This window comes from Mus musculus, chromosome 10 (genome assembly GCF_000001635.26).
Source record: "Mus musculus strain C57BL/6J chromosome 10, GRCm38.p6 C57BL/6J".
NCBI lineage: Eukaryota > Metazoa > Chordata > Mammalia > Rodentia > Muridae > Mus > Mus musculus.
Window position 1 is genome coordinate 98,961,697 of NC_000076.6, and position 19,567 is coordinate 98,981,263.

The 19,567-nt window shown below is 41.9% G+C and overlaps 1 protein-coding gene across 8 annotated transcripts in view; it reads left to right on the forward strand.

The window, feature by feature from the left end:
* Positions 1 to 19,567, forward strand: part of Atp2b1 (ATPase, Ca++ transporting, plasma membrane 1) — a 111,514-nt gene that overhangs the window by 47,067 nt on the left and 44,880 nt on the right. For all 8 annotated transcript variants that reach the window (XM_011243549.3, NM_001359508.1, NM_001359509.1 and 5 more), the window contains exons 2-3: positions 6,998 to 7,428; positions 18,008 to 18,205. In XM_011243549.3, the coding sequence (XP_011241851.1) occupies positions 7,221 to 7,428; positions 18,008 to 18,205 (406 nt within the window). In that variant the 5' untranslated portion in view covers positions 6,998 to 7,220. The remainder of the gene's footprint in view (positions 1 to 6,997; positions 7,429 to 18,007; positions 18,206 to 19,567) is intronic.

The following is a 19,567-nucleotide window of genomic DNA, read 5'->3' on the forward strand; positions in this document are numbered from 1 at the left end:
TATGGATGGATGGATGTATATACACCCATGCACATATTTTTTTTGAAGCCGGGTCTCACTGTGAAGCCGTAGCTGGCCACTCACTGTGTAGACCAGTCTGGCCTTGAACTCCCAGAGATCCTAATTCCTCTTCCCCATTGCTGGGATTAAAGGCACGGGTCACCAAGCACAGCCTGAAGTACTTTTTACTCTCTACTGTCCAAAAGGATTCAGAGGGAAATAGAAACGACCCATCTTTATACCAAGATGGCTCGAAGACTCCTCAAATGCTAACCTTCTCGGAAATTAGCACATATTTTAAACATGTGGTAAGGTTTTTTGGCTGGTCTGTTATTGAATTGCCATTACTTTATGCAGAGCTGCCTTTTCAAATAGATCACAGCTCAAGGCACAAACTAAAAGCATTTCCACTCAATAAACATTGAGCCCTCACTGGATCCCAAACACAGATGAGGGTTAAAAATCAATAGGACAGATCCTATCCTGGGGTCACAGGTCACTGGGAAAGACAGAGAGAGGTGACTCAAATCGTTACAGATTTGAGAAAACAGCTGTGCTGAGAGAGCAGGTTAGGTCCTCTTCTGTTCTAAGAATCCGCCCCCGCCTACCCTCAGACATTTGCCGAAGCATTCATGCTGGGCTTACTGCTTGGCGCAGCTGCAACTACTTTTACAGTACCCGATCTCTGCCTGGAATAGTCTTCTAGGAGATAAGTAAATTACGGAGGGAGTGAGAATGGTAGGCAGGAATCTTTGGAGATTGATTAATCGGGCATTGTGAACAGTACTTGTTTTCTGTTGTATCAGATCTGTGTAAATGAGATCCTGCTTGGACTCTGTGTGTGTGTGTGTGTGTGTGTGTGTGTGTGTGTGTGTGTGTGTGTAGAGAGAGAGAGACAGAGAAAGAGACACAGAGAGATGGGGAGAGAGAGGGAGAGAACATGCATTTAATAGGAATTAACTTCTAACTAAGCTATGTAGACTTTATGTTCTTTTAGAGTTCTTTGAAAAACATAAAGCAGAAGTTCTGAGTCATATTAAATTTGATTTTTCCCTTGGCTTCCTAATTCCTAACCCAATTTCTAATTGATTTAATGAAATAATTTGGATGCGCTGTAATTTGTAAAGGAAGCTCCACCATTCGTGATTTTAAATTATGTGCTCTCTCTGAAGAGAAACACTGTAGTATCAGACCACATGCTCTTGCCACTGTTAGAATTATATCTAATAGTTGGCAGTAAGGTACTATCACTTCTTAAGAAGAAATATCTCGGTTGTTGAAAGATTTCGGGTTTTTAGGGCAGGAATCTGATGGAAGGTGTTTTGCACTCCTGCAGAAGTAGCTATGGAAGTAGTGGAAGGATTATAGTTTTCTTGCTGAGACACAAGACGGCGTAGAGCATTTCTTTCCTTTTCGTAATTTTTCAGTGGAGCAGGCAGTTGGTCTGGTCTAACGTGTAGTAATTATCTACCGCCCCCTCAAGGGACCTTTAAGGCAGCAGTTCTGAACCTCTAAATCAAGACTCTATTGGGTGTTTGTCTTAGGGTTTTACTGCTGTGAACAGACACCATGACCAAGGCAAGTCTTATAAAAAAACATTTAATTGGGGCTGGCTTACAGGTTCAGAGGTTCAGTCCATTATCATCAAGGTAGGAGCATGGCAGCATCCAGGCAGGCATGGCACAGGCAGAGCTGAGCATTCTATGTCTTCATCCAAAGGCTGCTAGTGGAAGACTGACTTCCTGGCAACTAGGGTGAGGATCTTATGCCCACACCCACAGTGACACACCCATTCCAACCAGGTCACACCTATTCCAACAGGGCCACACCTCCAGATGGTGCCACTCCCTGGTTCAAGGATATACAAACCATCACAGTGTTGAATGACCCTTTCGCCGGAGTCACCGAAGACCATCAGAAAACCCAGATCTTTATATTTTGATGCATAATAGTAGCGAAATTACAGTTATAAAATAGCAACAGAAATCATTTTCTGGCTGGGGATCACCACAACCGGAGAAACTGTATTAAAGAGTCGCAGCATTAGGAACGCTGAGAACCACAGCTCTCAGGGGCTGAGGTTCAGGTTGTCCACACTAACTTGAATGTAATTGAGGAAGACTGACAGAGCAGGCTGGTTCTCTAAGTTACAAAGCAGCTATGGATAAAATGCTGGTCACAGAGAGAAACAGTTCCAGAGGCCAGTGATCCGTCTCTTGACTGCCTATGGGGGGGGGGATGGAATTGATTTTATGCCGATACACATGTGCATGCGTATTCCACACATGCTGAGAGAGAAGGGGAGTTAAGACGGAATTCTCTTCACATGTTTCTTTTGTGAGAATATGTAAAAGCCGTAGTCCCAAACTATTTTTGAGTCCCTTGATCTATCTAATGGCTAAGTGTACAATGTTGTGACAGCTATTTCGCTGGGTGGCAGGTAGACATCAGCACATTGTTAGGACATGTACCCTGACTTCAGGCTTAGCCGTTTCCTTTTGTTTTACTAATTCAGTGTTTACTGTGTGGTGATCAAGAAGTGTTTGGCTTCAGCATCTGTAAAATGGGAAATTAGATTTTATCTCCCATATCCCTTAAATTATATGACTCCTTCATAACTGTTACATAGCAAAGTGAGGGCTTGTGCTTGTTGTTAATATTATGCTTATATTATGTTAAAAATATGTAATATTATTCCAGAAAATTGGTGGTTTTGTGATTAAGGTTGACACCTTACTATTAACTTGATAATGCCAAGTAATATCAAGTTAACACATATTTAGCTTTGATAAATTTGGCCTTTGCCTTTCATATATGCTCACACATTTTTATACATATTTGTAAAGTTATGTTTTGGAATTAAATATAAGATGATCATACATGGGTGCCAATTAAGTTTCGCCTCATTCCCATCTGTCTGTTTGGATCCTGATCCGTTATCTAACATGTTTTCCGATTACCCAGCTTTAAACTTTTATACACTGGATAAGCACACTTCTCACATCTTCAGCTCACCAGCATCTGTTTAGAATCATCAAAGAGTTGGGACGCCCGTTTAGAAGACAGTCTTGTTGCTGACGTTCTTAGTAATAACAGCACATGTTTTTGGCTAGAGGAATCTCATGTTGGTATATGTATTAAAATCATTTCATAGAATGTTTTATATAACTATATTTCATTTCATAAATCACTTAGCTCTTCCCTTTTATTTCTTGTAGTTTGTGTAAATGATTCTTACAATCTGGAGTTACCACTATTGGCCTTTATTGAATCTAGCTAACTTCCATACTGCTTCCTCTGCGGTCTCTTTTAAGTCAGTCTACCTTGTGAAAGAAGGAATTGAGATTGTGTTATTAACAGCGCTGTCTCTTAGCTTACTGAGCAGGTGGACTTCACAGCCACCCCTTCGTGTTCTCCTGTGTCTGCCCATTCCTAGGAATGCTCATGTGTGGGAAGAATTCACCTAGATTTCCCCATTTGAAGATTATAGCTATTCTTGCCCTGTGTCAGGCTACAGCTGTTGTATTTCCATAAAACCTATGAACAGTGGTTTAGTTAGAAGTGTCATTTACTTTGGGATATATTTTATAGGCTAAGTGTCCTAAATAGAGTTGTGTGTCTTCTTTATGACATCACCTTTCTGACGTATCAGCTTCCACTTAAATTTTTTTTTTCTTAAACCTTTAAAATGGAGGATGAAATGTCTTTGAAGAACAAAGAGGATCAAAATAGACGATCTGGTTTCTATTCCGTATTTTATTTGAAACCAAAATTAGTTTGTCTCTTACGTGACTATCACTTTAAGGCTAACAAATACAGCATTTTTTGATGTTGCCCTTGGCATTTTTGTCAGCCACTGGCCTAAGGGAATGAAGGAGTAAAGAAAGAGACAGCAGTGGGAGCCAATGGATGACCTGGAAGGAGAAGGCAGCTGATGGGTAACTCGTAGGTCAGGGCTGAACTAGGGAGTCTACTTCCGAGACTGGCTGCTCTGCGTTTCAGTGCTTCTCAACAGCCTTTTCTCAAGCTGTTTCCTTGGTGTAATAGAACTGACTGTAGTCATGGACTCGAACAAAGCTCTGGACCCATCCAGTAATTGCAAACTCAACTTATAAAATCAATTTCTTGATAAGTGGTTGGAAAAAGCAAGGACAGGACGGACTTTACTTATTGTTTAAGCCAGGGCCTTAAATGAGGCCTAGGGAGGCTCATGTCCATCCTGCATGCACTCACCTGTCCATCATCCATCCTGGTGGGCCTGGCCTTCCCTGTTGGATCGTGTAGTGCGCAGTGATCATAGTAGCGCTCCGTGTTTCTCACAGACTTAAACACAGTAAGAGGCAACAAGCTGGTAGGTCACACAGAGGCAGAGCAGAAGTCTCCTTGACAGTCTGTTCCGGTCTCATTCCCACTTCCGAAGTAGGAAGAACATGGGGCCAATGGTTTTCTGTGGAACTTAGTTCAAATTTCGTAAGCACTAGGGAAAGGCTGTTGAGGGAACAACCAAAATCCACAACAGTTTCTGTTTAATATTGATTTGCTTGTATAGATCATGTGTTTGGGGTTTTTTGACTGCTTTATGACCAACAGAAATGTCCATTGTAAACTAGAAAATGGGAAAACTTGGTGGAGGCCATATTATTAGTGGCAGGAGCCTGGTTTGTCGCTGCTACTCCTAGGTCAATTACTATCCCTTTTCTTAAGGTACTTAAGAACATCCAATGGATAGCATTCTTTTATCTTATTGAAATCTGTTCAGAGAAACAACAAATATTGGTGCCTACAAATAAAACATGTAAGTGATACCATTGCTTCCCTAAACAAACATGCTAGCAATCCGCCTTCCACACAGTAGTGCAGCTCGTAGCCTAGGGCAGAGGTGTTCTCTCTTTGCGGTGACAGTTAATGCAGAGACATACCTCACATGGTCAGAGTGCTGAATATAAGTGAGTCTTACACGGTCAGCTTTAAACGGAACATGCATATCACAAGGAGAGAGAGAGAGAGAGAGAGAGAGAGAGAGAGAGAGAGAGAGAGAGAGAGAGAACATTACAAAAGAGGATGGAATCTAAACGCCACAGATGAGGAAGTGTGTCATAAATCACTGTCGTCTACATAATGACATCATCATTGCAGCCATGAAAACAGCAGCTGTGGGCAGCTGTACAGGATCTGTCCCTCCAACTTTTACCGTGGATAGAGAGGGTGACAGCGAGGCTCTGAACGCTAATGTTCATGGCTCCTGAGGTAGAGAGGGCATTGGATTATAATAGAGGAAGTAGTCACTGGAGACTAGGTGACAGAAAGATTTCAGAGGGTGAGTGTGTGTGTGTGTGTGTGTGTGTGTGTGTGTGTGTAAAACTCAAAAAAGAATAATGACGTTGTTACTGACTAAAGCTAATCAGAAGGTGATTTCGTGCGACTGGAATGACATTGGGCCCAGAATGCCACTTCTCCTTTATTCCAAGCACTTTAAACAACAGGGCACTTTCTTTATAACTTGTAAGTCTCTTCATTAACTCTCAGTCTAGAATATCCAGGACTTACAGCCATGCCATTCCTTTAAAGCCAGGTGAAGAAGCCACTCTGTTGCCTGCTGTAGCAAGTACTTAGACAGATCATCACATTGGTGGCCATTGACAGGGGTAGCAACGGCCGTTCCTTAGCCGGCCATCCTCAGCACAGCAGATGTAAATGCTTGCATACCCTTTACTATCAGCTTCCATTCCGTGCCAGGACTTGTCAGAATGCTCTCTGAGCGTATGGTCTGGGAATTTAATAGACGTGTAAGCTGTGGAGTACATGCTTCGTTCTGCTGAACTTAACACTCCCGGGACGTAGGTCCTACCAGTTGACTTTGATGACTGCTGATGTATGTGGACCACAAACAGCGCTGTACCTACCATCCTTCTAGCAGTTTGATAGGTAAAAAGTTGTACTTGCCAGGGTCTTTTCCGGTTGCCAGACACTTTTAGATTGTTTGAGAGGCAGCAAGGTCAATTCCGCTAACTACAGCTTGACCTTGAGTGCCTTTAAAAACAATGCAGTGGCAAAGTATGCAAGGGACTAAGTGGATGCGGGAGGTGCTGTCATGGGAAGACTTAACCAGACTCGGAGATTGAAACGGTGAAGGGTGGGATCAAAGATGACCTAAGTTCAAAGCCAGGAATCTAGGATAAGGATGATCATGGAAGGCTGCAGTTATCAGGGAATATTATATATCTATTTGTCATGGTCTGCCATGATTCTTGGTTCTAAGAGAGAGTAACATGTAGATAAATTAGGTATTCATGAGAAAATGAAGAAACAGAAAGGATGAAGGCATGGGAAGCAACTCTGGGTAGATAGAAGTCCGGGGGTTACCATGGCGGGAGCTGAACAGAAGGTAGCTTTAGAAAATCAGAGGGCGACAGAGTGATGACAGTGGAGTGAAGACGAAGCCGAGGAGTGATGCCAGGACAGTGCTTCATCGGTTTCTGAGGCTTGTGCCCTTTCTTTCATAGACAGATCCATAGGAAAAGGTTTAGCAAACTAGGTGAGGCCAGTGTATAAGAAGTTCTGGTTTGAGACCAGCTATTTCCTTCCATTGAGTTAGATGAAAACTCAATTTATCTAGACCTTAGTGTTCTGGATAGAGTAAGAGATAGTATTATTTAATTTTAACAGTTAAACAAGAGGATAGGTTTAAGGCAACTAGTAAAGTTGGAACTAAGCACTTTGGCCGTGACTTAGTAATACACCAAACACACACAGAGATACACACACATACACGAAGTTCAGTAACGATATTCACTTTCATTTGATACTGAGTTCTAGTGACTAAATAAACTATGCTTTTTTCATTATTATACTATGATCCAAAACCGTAGTTCATAAATATTTGTAACTAGTGTACTTCGTCTAGCTACCTGGTAGCATTTAAAAGGCACGCTTGCATGCATGGGTAACAGACACTCTTGAGAGTGAACTATTAACACCTAAATCTTTCTTCTTACAGATGTATACATCTCAAGATTGAGAGGAAGAAACAAGTCATGGGCCAGTGGTCAAGATACTTCTCTGGGAATTGTTGCTGCTGATACTGCTCTTCAGAGTCCTACAATGAGTGTGTGGTTTAAGGAAGATTTTCATATTTAAAAGATTTTCAGCTTGGAAATCTACATCAAGTGAAAATTTCATTCTTCTGGGAAACATTTTCCTCCTAATAAATTATCCTTGTGATGGGCGACATGGCCAACAACTCAGTTGCGTATAGCGGTGTGAAGAACTCTTTGAAAGAAGCTAACCATGATGGAGACTTTGGAATTACGCTTACAGAGCTGCGAGCTCTCATGGAGCTCAGATCCACGGATGCATTACGGAAAATACAGGAGAGCTATGGAGATGTCTATGGCATTTGCACCAAGTTGAAAACATCTCCCAATGAAGGTAAGTCTTGTGTTGATTGGCCACTGCAGCTGAGAGGAGTGTTTATCCAGCTCAGGTGGAAACGTGTTGATACTGTCTTGGCTCTTGCTTGATCACGCCTTGATTTTAGTAATGGGTTGTCAGCTTGCAGCGGTTCGAGTCGGTTAACTTAGACTTTGCAGAGTGGGAAGCTGAACTATTTTGTCCTTTTGTCTACATTAGTGTTCCAGTTTACAATAACAAGATTGCCCTTCGCTGGAGGTGTAGAGGATAGAACTGAGAGTGGTGCCCCCCCAGGGGATTCAGTGGAAATAAACTGCTCACTAGCCTTCGTTTTGCCCGTATCTTAAAATAGTTCTCACTTCCAGTAGCCGTCAAAGTTGTTTTTGCTCATGGGACCTAATCTAAACTTTTAATAATCAGTCAACTGAGATCTGAATGCAAGTTTTTAGATAGATGGCACTAAGTCTCTCACTTAGTAAACATTCATGTGGTCAGATTATGTCGAATGTCCCATGCTGGAAAAGGCTTTAGCTTCATGGATCTCTTTTATAGCATGGACTCTCCTGTGCATCTGACCTTTGAAATGGTCTGACAGAGTTAGTCTTACTGTTCATAAGCCTAAGGATACAAAGGTTTCATTATTATTATTATTAAGCTGTTTTCTCTACATTTTCGTAACATTACTGCTGGTGGCAATACTTTATGTAACAGCAAAAGATGATTTCCAGAATTATTCAGGGATTTCCAATCAGACCAGCAGAGTTCTTTGAAAGTATTTGTGTAGTCGTACGTGAGCGTGCTCCCTGCTCGCTCTGACAGGTAGGCCCTTTGGGTTCTCTGACGACCGCAGTGCTGAGGAACCCAGAGTCCCTGCTCACCCGTGTCTTAAATAAAATGACATCATCTCACTGGGTGACAGCTCAAGATTTATTTGCATCTTTTCAAGTCAGAACTACTAACATCGTAGACTTTGTTATACCTGTGTAATGTGATAAAGCTTGGGCTTGTTCATTATGCAAACGTACTTTGAGATTACCCTACTTTTTGACGTGCTAGATGTATAGCTTAATGTGCTCTTTTCGTTTTCTTTACTCATGTGTATTGTATTTCATCTAAAACCCAACTGATGATTGCTTCATGATCACCAAATTAATAAGAAATATTAACATTAATCACGTATATTTATTCATAAAAGGAATGCTGATTGGTTAGGGTTGTAGCCCATTAGCAGAGCACTTACCTAATATACATAATCCATAGGTTGGATGTCCAGTACTGCAGAAGGTGTGTATTGAACTTCAGTTTCAGATATATGACTGACTGCCCTTCACACAGCCATATTTCTGTATTTTGTTGCTGTGAGTGACTAGAGTCTTTGTTTTCTAATTGTTGGATATACTTCTCCTACTGTCTTGTCATCTTTTGTGAGTGTGATTTCTCGTTAATTTGTAGTACATATTCCTTTATTTTGAGTAGTATGTTTCATTGTTTTTTAATTAGTTAATGAATTAATTGGAAATTTTGCTTCTAGAAATTCTGGGAAGAAGAGATTATTTACTCTTGACAACATGGTAGAAGCCATGAATGGTCTCTGGAGAACTGATTTAACAGTTATTTTCCCTTTATTGTGTGTGCTTTGAGGCAGTAAGTGAAATTACGCACTGTTTTTCCCTCTTCATGACACTGAGAATTAATGTCTCCTAAAATGTGTATAAATTGATCGTGATAGTTCATATACAAATAATTTTTCATCTTGAAATACTCTTTTAAAAGATTCCAAAACATTCTATTGTAAGCATATTTGTGTTTATTGTTACACAGTGAAAATGGCAGCAAACTTCATAGAAATATTTCCCAGTGACTCTTCATAGCTTTCACTTATTAGGAATATTTCACTCCAAGATCTTAACATTGTGTCACTGATCAACCAGGTGAATTAGGATCAACTAAGCAGCTGGGTTTGTGTGGCCCCTACATACTACTGTGTCTAGACAGTAAATACATGCCTTTTTGTTAGAGTAATCTTTATTCAGGGGCCGTGAGAACTGAAGTGGTTCTTCACACTACATGGGTTTTATTGCTGAAACTAAAGGTATCCCCTGTCCCTTCAGTGCATTTGTTTATGAGTCACTCCCCGACACGGCCTTTGAGCTGACTTGGTGCTTTGTGTGTTTCATAGATTCCATATATCTCCCTGAGATGGAAGGGTATTGGCAATTGTTGCAGGAAATTCTGAGTATAAAATGGAACACAGGGCCCCTAAAGAAGAAGCTAGAGAAAGTACCCAAGGAGCTAAAGGGGTCTGCAGCCCTATGAGGATCAACAATATGAACTAACCAGTACCCCACAAAACTGTGTTTCTAGTTGCATATGTAGCAGAGGATGGCCTAGTCAGCCATCAATGGAAGGAGAGGCCCTTGGTATTGTGAAATCATATGCCCCAGTACAGGGAAATGCCAGGGCCAGGAAGCGGAGTTGGGGAGGGAGGGTATAGGGGACTTTAGGAATAGCATTTGAAATGTAAATGAAGAAAATATCTTAATAAAAAATTTTTTAAAAATTAAGTTACATCTGGCACTCAGAAATTTTACCATAATATATATGTGCCTTAAAATTGCTCAAGTATAATATTAGAAAGTGTCTGCTCTGTGACAGGTACTTTTTAGGCCCTGGGCATATATCCATGAGTAAAACAAAGATCTGTACTTTATTCTCAGAGGAGCGGGACAGTTCACCATGTTAAATGTATAGTGTCTAAATTAAATACACTGTGGTAGCGTATTAGGCTTAAGAGGACAATGAGTGGAGAAGAGAACTCATGCTGGAGTCGCCTGCCTTAGTCTGGGTCGTCTGAAGGAGCAGCTCAAGGTTTTTCTTAGGAACAGCAACAACAAAAACACTAACACTTACATTACATAACTTTGTTGTGCTAGATTGGTACTTCCTTACAAATGTAAGTCCATTTTATCCTTAAAACTCCTTCGTCCTATTGTATGGGCAAAAAGAAGGTTAAACAGCTTGCCCAAAGCGACACTTCAGCTGTGGTATCTCTGAGACAATGCTTTTAACTGGCACAGGGGCTGCTTTTTGTAAAAGCTCAGCCCGTATACCTTACAGCAGGGTTGAGAGACCGAGAAAGAGCTGCTTTGTTCTTGTCTCTTAATTTTTCCCCTCGGTGGAAAAACAGACTTATTTTTGGAGTTAAATGGTGGATAAATGGTCTTGTGTGTCAACTCTGTCAGTAACAAAATGCCTGAAATAATCAATGCTGGAAGGAAGAAAAGGTTTTAGAGATTTTTATCATGATCACTTGGCCCATTGGCCTGGGGCTGGAAGGAAGCAGTAACTATTAGCAAGAGTACATGGCCAGGAAACTCAGGGAAGGGCCCTTTGGGAGGCATTCAGTAGCCAGGCTGTGGAGTTCCTCTCACACTGAGGCCCTTAGAAGCATGTCCTTCTGTCCAGGAAGCTGGGTTTCTTGCTTCCCCATTTTTCCTACCAGCTTACCACGTGGTCTCTAAAAAGGTACCATTTGAGTCCGTTCTCAGGAATACTACAAGTAGTTATTTGTAGACCAGTAGAACATGTTTGGGCCAGATGAAATTTTCCCATCCTTCTGATTAACTGTCATAATTCCTGAGAGGGGGATTGAAATTAAAAGTTCAGGGTAAAATGAAGGTGAGACTTGGAATGTCATATTTTTGCGGTATGTTTTAGAACAAGCATGTATCTCACGTTCCTCGGAGCTTTGTGCTAAAATAATCTGTTTATAACATCCTAACACCTAAAATTCTTTTAAACTGTTCTTCTCTCGTGTTTTACTTTCCTCTATCGAGTCTATTATTCCTGCTCTAAATCCCATTTCTCGGTCCGCTAACTTTCACGGTGGCTTCGGGTATCTTTTCTACCTTACCCCCGTTATCTTTCTTGTGCTTTGTGCTGGGTGGCAGAGAAGACTCTGCTGCAGGCTTCTGGATGCATGCCTCTAGCTCCCGTATCATATTTGTTATGTCGTAATACTGCACCAAACAAGGTATAAAAGTGAATTAATACAAATTAAAGACAGATGCTGAGTTACCGGGCGTGGCTTCGTGCGCCACAGAGGGAAGAAGTCAGGTGAAGCGGAGCTTTCTAAGTGATGATTATCAAAATGAGGCAAAAGAGGGGCTAAAGTAAAAACCAACAGGGGAAGCTAAAGACGTCATTAGGAACAGTGGCGGTGCATGATGGGAGGCAGGAGAGGCATAGCAGCTGTTGTCATTGGTTGCCTAGTTTCCATGTTTTAAGTGGCAGCTGATATTTGCTCTCCCTAGAAGTAAGTCTCTGGCACCTGTGTACTTTGACCTTGTCTCCATGTGGTGATACAGTTTAAGTCTTAGAGAAAATCGACCTTTCCCTAGGGATAAATCATTAGTGACTTAGGGGCTCTTAAAAAAAAAATGCTCTCATGCCCTGTGGTTTGGGCTCGGTTTTGCAGATTAGCACCAATGTTTGCATGGCTGTGGTGTGTTAGCATGTACGGTCTTGTGCTTCTGAGTTCCATGTCGCTCCCGCACAGCCTGGTCCGAGAAAAGGGTTGCTTGCCCCTGCAGTAGAGCATTGAATGCTTTCTCTGGTCACTTGTTTTCATTGCTTATAGATTTTTTTTTTAAGCTGTGTTAATTAGTTGTCCAACTCCGTAGCAAGCATATAACTTTAAAAGTCATACTTGAACCTGAAGTAACATGTCATTGGCTTTCTATTATGCTTCTAAGTTTCATTGTTAGGTGACAGTAGATCGAATTCCCTTTCTGTCTTCTGAACATATTCCTGGAGTTCTCCTTCTTGCTTCTGCATGTTCCTCCTCCCCCGTACTTTCCTGGTCTGCGGGTTTCTGGTGGTTGGTACAGCCTTCTGGGCAGTGCCATCCAAAAGCCTATTGATGATATCACAGGCCATCACCTGGGTGTTCATAGTTCCCATATGAACAGTTCCTGCCCAGGATTCTCCTTCGCCTTGAGGGTGGAGCCCAGTTCCTCATTCTTTTCCTACAACTCCGTTCCTGAACCTCTCTAAACCTTTCTGCTGAAACTGTCACCTGTGTGGCTGCCAAGTTAGAAACTTGAATGGCTTTGATTTCTATGTGAATTTTTTAAACCCATTCTGGTGTAGTCGTTAAGCCTTAGGAATTCTTCTTTCTTTTTACCCACGGTGTCTTTTTCTTTGTGCCCTGTGGGTAGGATCTACTGTCTTGTCTTTCAAAAATTGAGCTGGGGTAATAATTGGTGTCTCTGCCTGTCCTGTTTCTGGTCTTAAAGCCACCTATTGTTTAGCATTGCTTTTGAAATGAAGCTTAGACTTCTCCAGTAGACCTAGAACTCTCCTTGTGATCTGGTTCTAAGTTGATCCTTTTTCCTATCTTTGGTTCTTAATGTTTGAAGCAGAGAATCTTTCATTTTTCTTAAAAATGGTATGTCACGTTGTTAGCTCTTGTTTCTAGTCTTTTTAGTCTCTAGCATATTTTACCTCCACCTACAACACTATATAAGAAGAGTATCAAGATTGAGATACCAAAAATGAGTATATTGGAATTTCTTCACCCATCCCAGCCCTGTGAGTTTGGAGTCTATTTCTTTGTGTATACTCTCCTAGTGTCCCCTCCACTGCCATCTAATATGTAATACACTGGGTGTGTCTGATTATTAGTCATCCCTACCAAACTCTTGAGTCCTTTAAGGTCAAGAACCAGGGAAAGGCATCCTGCCCGACCCATCCTGTGTGCTTTGTACCTTCCCACAGTGCCTGGCACATGGGATATGGGAACGTGTATTTAAGTCTGACTTTAGATGGAAGGATCGAAAGTTTGAAGGTCACTGAGGGATCACCTTCTCCTTCAAAACTGAAACAGTGAAGAAGGATGCACATGAACACATTGCCATATACTCTTCAGTCTGTGTCCTTCTGTCCTATATAGGGAAGTCACCTTAACTGTTATACCCACCCACCCCCACCGCCACACAGGCATGTACACATATATACATCCATAGTCGCACAGTTCCTAGTTGTATGTGGAATGGATTATCCTTGATTCTCAGCCAAATATACCTGCATCAAACACTCTAGTAAACCACCACCACCACCACCACCTCCTCCTCCTCCTCCTCCTCCCCCTCCTCCTCCTCCTCCTCCTCCTCCCCCTCCTCTCCCTCCTCCTCCTCCTCCTCTCCTAAGTTAGAAGCAACAATTGAGATGCAGTCGTCGATATTCCTTACAAGAGTCACCTTCAGCCAGCACCTCAGCAGGTCTTGGCTCTTTTCCTGGAGGATTGACCCATACCTTCATTCCTGATGGGTCTGCGTCCTTTGTCATCCTGCTTGGATTAGGCTGTTGTAGTTTCCCATTGACTTTAATCACAGGACATGGTAGTACTAAGAGACGCCCTAAGGGATCTCCTACACTCCAGACATAATCTTGCTTACCACCATTGTGAAGAGGTAATCCTCTTCACATTGGACTTGATATAATCGGTTTTGATTCTCTCTGCTCCAGTATAAGATGGTACTGTTACTCTGTCTTACCTGTTCAGCTGATCAGTTTCAGGCTACCTTTTTCTTCCCACCTAGGTGGATGCAGACATAGAAAGGTTATACATTTGGAGCCTTCTATGGATTGTGGTTGTCTGTTCTCTTCATGGAGCTAACTGTGCTTGACCTTGGCTGGTTGCCCTTGTGCCCTAAGCAGCCACGCCCACAGGACTCTGCAGAATTCTCCTGATAGTCCTTGATACATTATCTGAAATAATTTGCTACTTCTCTCATTTAAAACCCAGGAGCAGGTGTTTTCCTTGCTCCCCATGCTCTGCTCAGCAGTGGCAGCATCTTCCCGATGTCCGTCACACTGACACCCTCACGTGGATCCGTCCCCTTGCCTCTTCACAGGCCTTCCTCTAATAATATCCACACGTCCTGTATCGTCCTGTCATCTCTCTGTTCTCTTCATTTCCTTTGGTCGGTAACCTGCTTTGAAGTCTGCCACCCATCTTTGAGAAAACAAACAATACCCTCTCTAGCTCACCTATACTAATTTATTTCTCCCCACTGTATTACACTTCTAGGGGAGGGAGGGGGGAGTTCTACTCACTCCTTGCCATTGTCTCCTCAGTTCTTTCTAGCCAGACTTTCTTCCACATGTGCTGGAGGGGTCTCCTCAAGCTCATCATCTTTTGTTTAGTGAAAGAAAAATGGATCGTTTTCTGCCTGTATCTTGCTCAGCCCTCTCCCACTACCCCAGCATTTCCTGTAGCCAGCAGTATCATCTTTTAAGCCTCTTTCTTATGGAAGCATGTGTAGTGCTGTGTGAGCCTGCTTCCTTCTGTCCTGGGTTCTGTCGTAGCACATCCTTCATGTTAGCCTTCCTGCCTGCTCTCTAAGGATGCTCTCATCTGGCTGGTGTCTCCAGCCCAGAATCCTTGCATGTTGCTAGCCCTCTGCCTCTCTCAGACTTTGCAGAGAATTCTGAATATGACTAGCAGTCATCTTACTAGATACTGCCCCTTGTTTGCTCAGGTCTACAAAACAGAACTGTTAATTCCCCGTTCCCCTTCCACCAGCCCTGTGGGTCCCAAAGCCGGCCCGATCTTGGTAAACAGCTGCCACCCGTCCGCCCACTCGAGTGCACACGTGTTAGCCGTGATTTTCAGTTAAACCCACCAGCTTCAAACATTCCAGTAAACCTCCCCCACTCAAGTCCTTGTACCAAAAAAAAAGTTAAAAGTTGAGTCTAGATACCATTCTTTCTTTTTCCCTCTCCCTTTCATCCTACATCCTTCATTCCTCGCATTTGTCTGATCTCCTTCCAGGGTACCTGGCAGATCCAGTTACTCCCCTCTCTGCCTCTCCATCTAAAATCCAGAATCAAGCACTTCTGTCTCTCTGCACAGCACAACAGTCCCTTGACCGGGTTTTCCCCCTGGAGCACTCCAACAGAGCCATGTGAATGACCTTTCTAAATTACACATTAGTTATCACTTCCCCCCTTTAAAGCTGCCAGGTAGTTTCCATCACAGTTAAAGTGAATAATGATCATCTTTTATGTCCCCCCACAATCTTGCCTATCTTTTTTGACCCATTCTTCTTTCTTTGCTCCTTGATCACTGGACCTGAGCCACATTGCTTTGCTTCTGGTTCCTAAATCTTGTAACCCTTTGTTGATCTCTGGCTTTTGCGTCTGCGATGTTGAAAGGGCCTCCCTCCGGCCTTCTCATGACCGACTCCTCCTCCTCATTGGTCAGACTCATTCAGGTGGTAGTTTGTTAGAAAAGCTGATGTAGTCTACTCTGAATTCTAGGGGCCTCTGAAAAATCATTTTCCCTGAATTCCAGGTATCTTTTAAACATATCTGTTTGTCTCTCTCGGACATAATTTACACTTGCTGAGTGTAGAACTGGCCCCCAGTGTGTAGAACAGTGTCTGCTGTCTGGAAGTTGCTTGATAGTAAGTAACATCTTTGGACAACTCACAAAACTCTTTGCTTCATAATACCAAGATCATTAAATCTCTAATTCAAGTTTGTGTTCCAAATGGGCTTGACACTTCTAGCGTTCAAATTTGTAACTTGTCTCCACCCCCCCCCTTAGTGAACTTTACCCTGTAATTTTTTTACTTGCAGAGTTAATGCCTTCTGCTTTTTTCTTCTAAACAACCTTGTCGGTTATTCCAACAAATGGTACTGCTGCTCCCTCCAAGATGAGAAGTAAAACAAGATTTCAGGATGGGACCTGCGTCTTAGGTCTTCTAATTCTCCAGCAACTTCACGCTTGTGTGGTGTAAGCATGTGCTTAGGTGTGAGTGATGTTTAGAAAATCGCAGGGATCCTTAAAGCTACTTGCTTTTCTTGGTGCTCGCTTTAACTGTGTGGCTTTTCTTTTCAATAGTAACATAAAACATTGTAGCTAATAAAAGATAAAATTGTGATTATCATGGTAATATTGTTAGGTGATCAAGTTGTGTGATCAATGGAAATCTCCATTAGGGAAGACTTTTTAAAAATGTATACCCATTTCTTAGAAAGTGGAGAGCAACATGGAGCAGACAAGCATTTGGCCTTCTTCCTCCTTACTGTGAGGTCACCGAAGCAGGAGACGAAACAAATGACCCAGACTTACCAGACTCTAGTGTTCTCTTTCTTACTGTAGCCTTCTCTCGTCTTCGTTCTGGTGACTCCGTCTCAGAGTTGAGAGTGCTCCGAGGAAAGTTTTGGTTGAGTTGTCTTTAAGGCTTTCTGAAGCCTTGAAGTGTGACCATGTTACAGTTATTAGTGAGAAAATTCTCTGGAATCTTCTTTTGGTACATTCGACAGTGATGACTTCGGATCTACATGTTTGTTTCTTGTCCTAGTGATGCAGTCAGATATCGCTGGCTTTCTTCTTGGCTCAGCATTGAAATGAACGGAAGCACTGAAAACAAGAGCCTTCTCTTCTAGTAATGCCGTCCTTTCCTGATTTCTTTCTTGCCTTTCATAGATGGGATCCTACTAGATTTAAAAAAAAAAAAAAAGAAAAAATTTAAAAATTTAGAAAGTTTTGAATTAAGGTCTAATCTGACAAATTAGAGGGAGTGTTTTGGTACCTCTCCACCATCACTGTTCTTAAATAAACTAAAAGAAGGTGAGCTCTGTGGACAATCTGTTGCATTCCGAGCTCCACCACTGTGTTTGTGCACTTTCCGTTAGAGGATTCTTTCTGTATCTGTGTTTGTCCGGATGGATAAGATCAGACTGGGATGTGGTTGATACAGTGAAGGAAAGGAAAGGTGGTGTTTGTCAACTCTCTCAGGCTCCCCCTCCTGTCTTTCACCTCCCACAGCCTCAACAGTGAGTGTGCCATCCTGTAGTCTGGCGTTTCCCCAACAGCAGTGGTAGCTGCAGCTCCCTTTCTTGACAGGCCGTTGTGAATCTTCTGCTTCGTGACACAAAAATCTCACCATTCTTCTTAAAACCAACATTTTAGTGGAGATGCTTTTAAAGGTTGTGTTAAAATTAACTCTTTGTTCTTCCATAAGTAAGGATAAAAAAACAAAGCATTTTGCTCATTTGCAGATTAGCTAGTCAACATTCGGCACCTAAAGCAAATCTGCTTTGTATCTTCTTACGGAAATGTCCCTATTTTAAAGGGACGCATTCCTAAAACCAGGGAAGCGATTAATTTTAACATTAAAAAATTATCCACTTGGGATAAGCGGTTCCGATGCCTTGGTGTCTATAAAAAGTATCGTCAAAAGATGCAAAGGAAGCAAGGTAAAGGTAAAAGCTTTAAAGCCATTGAAGAAAGGGTTTCTTGCAATGCATGCTGAGCATCAAGCTCAGGGCCTTCCCCTTGCCTACCCATGTGACCCACTCTTAAGTTAGCTACTTAAAAATGTGTCCTTCGAGTAAACCTCCGTGTGTTTCTCACTGACTTAAACTCTTGTGTGTTTAGACTAAAAAGAGCAAAGGCAAACATCCCGATACAGTCCTGGGACTTGCAGTCTGAAGGGGAACAAATGAATGTGCTTTGCATGAAGTGGACGCTTTCACTTACAAGTCCCCACACTTCACCAGAACTTGTTTTCTCTTTTATCAGGTTTAAGTGGAAATCCTGCAGATTTAGAAAGAAGAGAAGCAGTGTTTGGAAAGAACTTTATACCTCCTAAGAAGCCAAAAACCTTTCTTCAGTTAGTCTGGGAAGCATTACAAGATGTCACTTTAATTATACTAGAAATTGCAGCCATAGTATCATTGGGCCTTTCTTTTTATCAACCTCCGGAAGGGGATAATGCACGTAAGTAAATACAAGTGGGGAGGGTTCTGTGTGATGCTAGCTCGGTATGTTTGCTTAATAATAATAATAATAGTAATAATGCCAGAGATCAGTTATTGGCTGCCGTGTGATGATAAGCTCTGTCCTAAGCACTTCAAGGATATCATCCCAGATGATTTTCACGGTAACTCACAGTTTCAGTGTTGCCTGCATCTTATCAGTTTAATTGTTCTTCCATGCATGTGTACTGAGTGGATCTAGATATGAATCTGGCCACTGCACATGTATGATACGTGTATGATACTGTAGCCTGCTAGCAGGAGTTTCTCAAGTCTTCAAGTTACTTTACTTTATATAGAAATGCTCACACGTAGGTTTAATGCCCTTCGTCCTGCAATGCTTGAGACGTAGGCGTTGGATTTCGTGTCTTTGGATTCAGGAGTATGCAGAATGCATATATAATGAGATTCCTGGGGAGAGGGCCTGTCCAACTGCCACATGTATTTATGGCTCAGACATACATCCCCTGAAGGTAATTTTGTACAATATTTTAAAGAATTATCTGCATAATTTCCTGGCTAGAGTTTTCCAATGTGGCATCGTGTCTGTGCTCAAAAAGTTTCACATATTTGAGTATTTTGGATTGGGGGGGGGGATTCAACCTGGGGGGAACATTGTGACCCAAGACGAAGTGTAGCCTAGAGAGAGCAGATCAGCTTCAGGGTCTATCCACAGACAGTTTCCATGTGCTCTTAACATCCTGTGGTTTTCATTCATCCTTTCAGTGTCATCTTTGCCCTTCACAAGGCTCTGTTACAGTGAGTGTTATGATCCCCAGTCTATACACTATAGTATAGTCTATATAGTAGCGAATCCAGCCTGGATATGTGGATACTATATTCAAATCAGCCTATAGTGTGTTGTATCAAGACTGACTCTTCCAAGTTGTTTTGTTCATGGAAGTTTCATTCTTAGGCATTTTACACCATGAAGAGTTTCACTTAAAAAGTATTGGTAGCTCTAAAAGCTGTTAATGTAACGATACAAAGAAATTTTACAAAGGTGTGCCTAGGACTTGAGTGAGCGTCTTCCTGATTTTTAAGCAGATCAGTCAGAGAATGTGTATGTGTATCTTACATAACACAGAGCAGAGCTTCCGAGCAATGATGCTATTAAAGTTTGATCAAAACCAGTCCTCATTGTTCACTGGACAGTCCCTCCAACTGAGACACCAAAAAAAAGTATCCAGATTTTGTATCATGTTTTATAGGGATGTAAAATTGTCCCTAGATCAGAATCACTGGTGCAGATAACAAATTATTTGATAATATACTTGTCAGTATTTGGATATCATCATCATACTAATAAACAATTTTTATTTAA